Source organism: Vanessa atalanta, chromosome 15 (assembly GCF_905147765.1).
Source record: "Vanessa atalanta chromosome 15, ilVanAtal1.2, whole genome shotgun sequence".
Classification (NCBI taxonomy): domain Eukaryota; kingdom Metazoa; phylum Arthropoda; class Insecta; order Lepidoptera; family Nymphalidae; genus Vanessa; species Vanessa atalanta.
This window is the reverse complement of record NC_061885.1, coordinates 7,637,776-7,644,748: the sequence shown is the minus strand read 5'-3', so window position 1 is coordinate 7,644,748 and position 6,973 is coordinate 7,637,776. Positions and strand designations below refer to the sequence as shown.

Genomic DNA, 6,973 nt, shown 5'->3' with positions numbered 1-6,973 from the left:
AAATTAGTGGTTAAAACACCTCAATCTCACCAAATATTGTGGGTTCAAAGCCGAGTAAGCAACACTATTGTTTATGAATTATTGATAGCGAGCTCAGCGTTGAAGACAAACTTCTAGAGGAAACCTGCTTTTGTTAAAATAAATTCTGCCACAAATGTCATATCCACCAATCCGCATTCTTGCAGCGCGTTTGAATTAAGCAGTAGCTTCACTTTCTCAGTGATTTTTTTTTATTAGCTTCATAAACTCAAACGGAGTGTCTCTAGCCCAGCAGAACATTTACAGGCTATTGGTTCACGTGTGAAATAAGACTATAAGTATTAATATCACTCTTTATTGATTTTAAAAAAATATTTATATTACACATTCATTACGTTTTAGAGCCTATAGACAACATCCTCATGATACGATGACACTATACGATAATATGATAAGTCTGTCTAATTGAATCGATGACTTTCGATTCGCGATTCACTTAATCTACGAATAAAAAGTCGAAAATATATTTTACCCCTAATGTTCTTAAACATTGAACGAAAGGTTTAAAAGTAAAAGTAAGAAGTCTTGAAGTTTATTTTTTCACACTTTAAGATTGTTTAGGCCCTAAGTACAAATGTCTAGAAATAAATAACTGAGCACAATTTTAAAGAAACACAAATAACTGAAAATAAACCTCTCTTCCAATATCTTTCCTATATTAAATTCACCTACAGCGATATAATTAATTAACAATAAAAAATATTGGTAAATTCCATGAGTGCGCTCAACGGAATTTCGCTGTTACATTAACAATCTTACTTAAATTACTTATTGCAACAAACTGATTGCCTACAGATTACCCTCTGACACGAACTGATATCACAAGATAAAGAACGCACAACTCAAAACAATTAAATATAGTAGAAAAAAACGGAGCCAAGATCATTACAGATCGCAGACATGTCGCTACATATTGCGTAAATCGCAAAATAATTTTGAAATCTTACAATCAATTAGTATTCCCTGGTTGACGCTTTTCATCTTTCATGATTGAAAATAAATTAAGAGTATAATTTCCGAACAGGTCGTGAAAAGTAGTATTGAATATTTTTTTATTCTGATGTCTTATATTATCCTTATATCTAATATACAAAACAGGAATCTGCAATAAAATAATCGATGTTATACTACATTCAATTGTAAGAGCTATTTTGACTACAATAATAACTCATAGATTAGGCTCTGTATGAACACTGAAACAGGAATATAGTATTGGAGGAATATGGACGGATAATCCGACATATGCTGTTTAAGCAGACGAAAATGATACAGTATTTCACTGGTTTTTACATATTATGTTTGCCTTAATATTGGCAATGGTTAATATATTTTTACCGTCTTTTAAAATTATAATTACATATTAGTACCTTATTAAGAAATAGTAATGAATTTAATTCACATGAAAATTCGGTTTGTAATTGTTAATCAAGAATAAAATACACACATGGAATGGAGTCAAGACACTTACCGCTACAAGCACCAGGATATTTAATGTTAAAGGTTTGAAAGGTTTAAAACTATTTACTACATAAATACTAAATTGAATAATGATCTAAAAAATGTCATTTCTTACACCGTATTTAATTAAAAAAATATTTAGTAATTTTGAATATACTTTAAATCTCATCAGATTAAGGTAGTAACACCAAATATATTGCAGATTCCAAAAGATTTCTCTCATAAAAATATAATGACTCTTTAAAAACATATAAAAACAATTTGTATTATTATGCATCAGTGAAAACAAATAATTAAATTATTATGAAAAACAAGTCATAACATAAAATATGAAACTAAAACATGGACGTAAGTAATCTGAATGTGTAAGAACAGTTACATAATTAAAACTTAAAATATATTCACACCATATAAAACTACAATTGTAATGTCACATTCACATAATCATTCGATTAATATTAATTTGATAGTATATTTCTTTATAAACTAAAGAGTACTATAAAAAACATTTTAAGTATCATGTCATAAATTACTTTAACAAAAAAAACGGCATTGTAGTTTTATGAGTGATGTGAACAGCATTGAGCTAGCACTGGGGCAGACACCCGGCCGGACCCTGTAAAGACCTCACTGGTCTTTGCGAGGTTTCTTTTTGCTCTTTTTAGCCACTTTTGCATCTGTCCAAGTATCTGAAAGTTAAAAACAGATAACATTATTTATACAACATTATATTCTTTCTAATATTATATTTATCACGAAAAAAAAATTGTTTTAGTTCACTTACCTCCAAGCTCATCAAACACTGGACCTGCAGGTTTATCTTCTTGCTTTTCAGAAGATTCCAAATTTTCATTTTCCTCTGGTTTGATGTTTTTAGCTACTGCAGTAGCCTAAAGAGAAATATAAAAAATATAATATACAAATAAGATGTATTACATATAAAAATTATAGAAGAAATTTTATATAGAAAAATTTAATAAAGATCTCTATACATATCTGTTTAAACGATTGTACCTCATTAGCCTTTTTCTTGATTTGTTTTTCTTTATTTTCCTTTTTCTTGTTGCTTCTGAGATCTTTCACTTCAGTTAATTCATTTTCTGGCACATCATCTTCCTCAACAGACCCAAGTTGAATTTGGTCACGACGTTCAGCCTGTAGAACGAAAATTTTGTAAAAATATAAAATAAATATATTTTCATTGATAGTGTAACATTAATGATTGTATGATATTTTTGAAGTCTTCTGATTAGGATTTAACACTTATGTTCTGTGATAATATGAATTATAGTAATATGTATAAGGAATTTTCATAATATTATCCAAGTTATGATGATATGATTATGATTTAAATTGCATTACAGCTGTTTAAATTAAATTTTAAAAATAAATAGTTTTATTACATGAATGTATTGTTCTCTGTCATACTACATCTATTAATTTTAAAGTATGACTTTATTCTATAGCATAATAATTTTCATAGACTATAGTGACAATTTCTACCAAGAATTATTCAATTAAATTATGGAATATAATTGTAATTAGAAAATGAAATTAATGTGATTAAGATTTATATACCTCTTTAAGGACTCTTTGTAATTCTTCTACTTGAGCCTGCAAAGCTTTGGCTGCATCTTCATCAACATATGGGCCCTCAGCACTCAGTACTTTAATAGTACCTGAAGGTTGTTCGGGTTCCTCAGCTGGCTGAGCAGCTTCAACATCTGCTTCCTTAGTCTTCTTCTTATTCTTCTTAGAGGGACTCTCTTTCTTGTCCTTATCATCTGGCTTTACTTTACTCACTTTACTGACTTTCTTATCACTCTTCTTTGGGACTTCTTCCCAAACACCCTCATCAAAATCTGCAGGTTTCTCTGCATCAGAGACAGCTTTACCTTTCTTAGCCTTCTTGATATCAGCTGCAGGCTTTACAACCTTAGTTTCAGCCTTTTCCTTAGGCTTGGGCTTTTCAACTTCTTTCACCTTATCCTCTTTTTTCTCCTTTGCTGGTGATTTTTTAGTGCTTTCTGTTTTAGATTTCGCATCTTCATTTGAAGTACGGTTTGGAGAAGACTTCTAAAATAAAAAAGCTCGATATAGATACATCTGGATAGTAAATTTAATTATAATGGATGGAAATGACTTATTTTCTTCTTTAATTATAACATTTATAATTCATTACCGACTCTTATTTAATTTTTCATTCAGAATTCTCAAACAATTTCTATCCTATTCAAAACATGTTCATATGTTAACGGGTTAAAAATAAAACGAGCACAAAAGACCTCTGCGTCAGAAGATTAATTTCATTATCACTTACCTTCTCTTTCGTTTTCCTTTTCTTGTTTGAAGATTTCCTGTCATCGACAATTAAAGGTAGCTTATCGAATTGCGGCTGTTCCGCCGTGTGGAACCCGAATATAAATACAAGCGCAGCGCATACTAAAACAACCGCTACAGCTGCCGCAGGAAACAGAAACTGCGTATTGGATACCTGCCGTAATAATTCCATCTTAAAAAATAATTTCGAGACAGTCTTTACTTTACAGTCCACATAAAAACGTTTCGATAAGGTATGATTATGTCGAATAAATTAATTCCCAAGCGATAAAAGCAGACACGGAGACATGATGACGCGGCTGTGACGTGCCAAAAATTGCGACCTGTAGGGTGGCCAGTTCAGTGCAATAATATGTCATTAAAGATTAATCATATTTTAATAAATTATATTTTAATCGGTAATTATTTTAATATTCAATTTACAATAATTATCGTTACAAAAGAATGTTAGGTTTTATGTTTATCTTATATCTATGTTAATACTATAGGTGATATTTAATTTATTTTCATAAATAAATATTTACGTAAATTACACAACATGAAATGTTTTGTTGTCTTATTTATAATATAATTATTAATATTATTAAATAAAAATATAAATCAGAAATAAACAAAATATACCTATTGATTATACATACAAAAATATGATATAATATTTTACTATATCTTATACAAAAATTCAAATATTGAAAAACATAATAAAAAATAAAATCGTATTTAGCTCTTTAATAAATATGTAAAGGTTCCAAAATCAATAATTATCAACTTTACATGTTATTTTTCGCTGAAATATAAACATGAAAATGTACGTATTCTAGAAAATAAACCTATCAATTTGGAATAAGGATACCAAATTCGATATTTTAATTTTTTAGGTTAGAATTACGTCAATAATGTCATGCATGGATTGCATGGTTTATGCATCAGACTACTGATCACTATTCATATTTCAATGAATGTCTAGGTTAAACAAGATAAATTTCGATTAGATTCTCTAAGATATTATACTAGTTAAAAAACAAAGATATTTTGCATATTATATCATAGTGTGTATAGCATATAATTGTATAATATACGTGGTAAATATTTTATAAGCAATAATCATGGGAGGCAAAAAGAAACGGAACAAGAACATAAATATAACTGAAAATACAGAAGTCGAAAATGTTAATGAACAAAGTACTGAAAATCATGATGTCATTAGTGGATCACAACAAGAAAACCAAGAAGATACTGAGTTCTTAGACAAGAAAGTAAACAAGAGACCTCATGCAGATGATGGTTCAGACTCAGATTCGGAAAAGCCTAAAAAAGCAAAAAAGAAAAAGAAGAAACCACCTGTGGCTGCAGAAGAAACATCAAATAAAAAAGGTAAGAAGTCAATACGTCAGTTGAAAAAGGAAAAATATGCTCAGCGACAAGCCGATGCACAAGCAGTTGCTAAAGATCAATTGAAATCTCAATGTCTCAACTACCTATCACAGTGGAAACATGACAAACAAAATTGGAAATTTATGAAAGCTAAACAAGTGTGGCTTTATAAAAATAAATTTTCTACACAACTTGTACCAGAAGCAAACTGGCCAGTCTTCTTAGAATATTTTGAATCAGCCACAGGAAACATTAAGAAGATGCTGCTTGATGATGCTCACAAAATTATAAAACAAATGGATGAGTGGACTGAATCACATCAAAATGAAGATGTTGAAGGTAAAGAAGAAGAAGAAACCACTTCAGTAACTAAACCTGATGAAAACATTTATAAAAGAGCTCGGAGTTTAATACAATGTCTACAAGAATAAAACTGCTGTTTTACTTTTGCTAAATTTTATTCCAACTACATAATTATGAGTAACAAGATCAATAATTTATATCAACAAATAATAAAATTGTATTATCCATCCCTTCGATAATTTAGGCTTTAATTTTCACTTCTGACTCCTCAGACGACAACTGCTCAATCCACTTCCTTAATTTATCCGTATCTTGCAAGCCCACCAATCTCTGTTGCACTTTCCCATTTTTTATTGCTACCAGAACTGGTACTGAGCTGACTTCATAATCGAGTGCTAAATCTGTTTGCTCATCAATATCTACTTTGGCTAGGAGCACTTTACCTTTATTTTCAGAAATAATTGATTCAAGCCTTGGTGTAAGAAGCCGGCATGGATTGCACCATCTGTAATCATATTTCATATAAAATGATAAGTCTGTAAATGTCCCACTGCTGGGCTAAGACCTCATCTCTCTTTGTGAAGAAGATTTGGAGCTTATTGCAGTGGATAATATATTTTCGGGTTGGTATAATAGGATTTAATTTGTAAAAGAAGGTTTGTGAAGTACACAATAATATCAATTAGATACAAAAATAACTATATTGTTTTTGATTTTTTTATTTTATACATAGATAACATCAGCAATGAGATTATAACTAGGCTTAATAAATGAATGCTCACATTAATCCTTATCTGATCTCAGATTTAATTAGATTATTTTGTTGAAAAAAATTGTTTTACATTTAGTATACTTATTACTACTAATATACTTACGTTGCAAAAAAATCAACAACAACAGGTACTTTACTATTGATGACTTTATCCTTAAAGTCCTCGGTGCTTTGAATTTTTATTATGTCATTGTTCACCGGCGTCACTGAGATATTTCTTAAAATTAAAGAGGGTTTATTAAAATAAGGATTTCTCACTAATAAGGCAGTTGCGCTTCGACCAAACATTTTAAATACTTTGGCAAAAATGTGCGAAATTGATGAACTTGTGATGTGACTAGCGAGTGTGTGACAAATGAAACAATTGAAATTGACAATTTACTTTTCTAATGTCAATATCAATTTATCCTTGATGCAGTCAATTATATGATGATTGATGATATTATAATACAGAAAGTTTGAATCTGATAATAGTATATGCGTAAATTATATTTTTGTAGTAGGTATTACTCTTTTTTATGAATAGAAGATGAACCCAAAACATTTAATTATTTTTTGATTCAGTAGGTAATCATTTAAAATAAATACCCATTTTTATACGTATTTCTACAATTTTGAATACGTTATAAATAAATATATATAAATAGTTTACTATTTATATTATATTATAAATAGTTATCCGTGAAGTGT

The 6,973-nt window shown here is 29.4% G+C and overlaps 3 protein-coding genes across 4 annotated transcripts; 1 reads left to right on the top strand and 2 right to left on the bottom strand.

Moving 5' to 3' along the window:
• Positions 1–318: 318 nt before the first annotated feature.
• On the bottom strand, positions 319–4,160 carry LOC125069340 (triadin-like). 2 transcript variants are annotated; one of them, XM_047678803.1, is made up of 5 exons: positions 3,818–4,160; positions 3,076–3,573; positions 2,512–2,652; positions 2,282–2,387; positions 319–2,186 (listed from the first exon to the last, which is right to left on the bottom strand). In XM_047678803.1, the coding sequence occupies exons 1-5, from the start codon at positions 4,007–4,009 to the stop codon at positions 2,125–2,127; spliced, it is 999 nt and encodes a 332-aa protein (XP_047534759.1). In that variant the 5' UTR covers positions 4,010–4,160; the 3' UTR covers positions 319–2,124. The 2 variants fall into 2 exon arrangements, with proteins under 2 accessions (XP_047534759.1, XP_047534761.1); XM_047678805.1 differs by having other exon boundaries at positions 3,076–3,570.
• Positions 4,161–4,574: 414 nt separating this feature from the next.
• On the top strand, positions 4,575–5,750 carry LOC125069467 (uncharacterized protein C7orf50 homolog). Its single transcript, XM_047678971.1, has one exon. It carries the CDS (start codon positions 4,941–4,943, stop codon positions 5,637–5,639), a length of 699 nt encoding a protein of 232 aa, XP_047534927.1. The 5' UTR covers positions 4,575–4,940; the 3' UTR covers positions 5,640–5,750.
• On the bottom strand, positions 5,648–6,654 carry LOC125069468 (thioredoxin, mitochondrial-like). The gene is made up of 2 exons (XM_047678972.1): positions 6,387–6,654; positions 5,648–6,016 (listed from the first exon to the last, which is right to left on the bottom strand). The coding sequence occupies exons 1-2, from the start codon at positions 6,569–6,571 to the stop codon at positions 5,752–5,754; spliced, it is 450 nt and encodes a 149-aa protein (XP_047534928.1). The 5' UTR covers positions 6,572–6,654; the 3' UTR covers positions 5,648–5,751.
• Between the last annotated feature and the right edge of the window lie 319 nt (positions 6,655–6,973).

What these genes read in the sequence shown, in the direction of transcription:
- LOC125069340 (XM_047678803.1), bottom strand. Translation starts at nt 4,009, where the DNA reads ATGGAATTATTACGGCAGGTATCCAATACGCAGTTTCTGTTTCCTGCG. An exon ending in TACAAAGAGTCCTTAAAGAG is followed by an intron (nt 2,653 to 3,075) that starts GTATATAAATCT and finishes TTCGTTCTACAG; the next exon opens with GCTGAACGTCGTGACCAAAT. An exon ending in TCAAGAAAAAGGCTAATGAG is followed by an intron (nt 2,388 to 2,511) that starts GTACAATCGTTT and finishes ATTTCTCTTTAG; the next exon opens with GCTACTGCAGTAGCTAAAAA.
- LOC125069467 (XM_047678971.1), top strand. Translation starts at nt 4,941, where the DNA reads ATGGGAGGCAAAAAGAAACGGAACAAGAACATAAATATAACTGAAAAT.
- LOC125069468 (XM_047678972.1), bottom strand. Translation starts at nt 6,571, where the DNA reads ATGTTTGGTCGAAGCGCAACTGCCTTATTAGTGAGAAATCCTTATTTT. An exon ending in GTTGTTGATTTTTTTGCAAC is followed by an intron (nt 6,017 to 6,386) that starts GTAAGTATATTA and finishes ATATGATTACAG; the next exon opens with ATGGTGCAATCCATGCCGGC.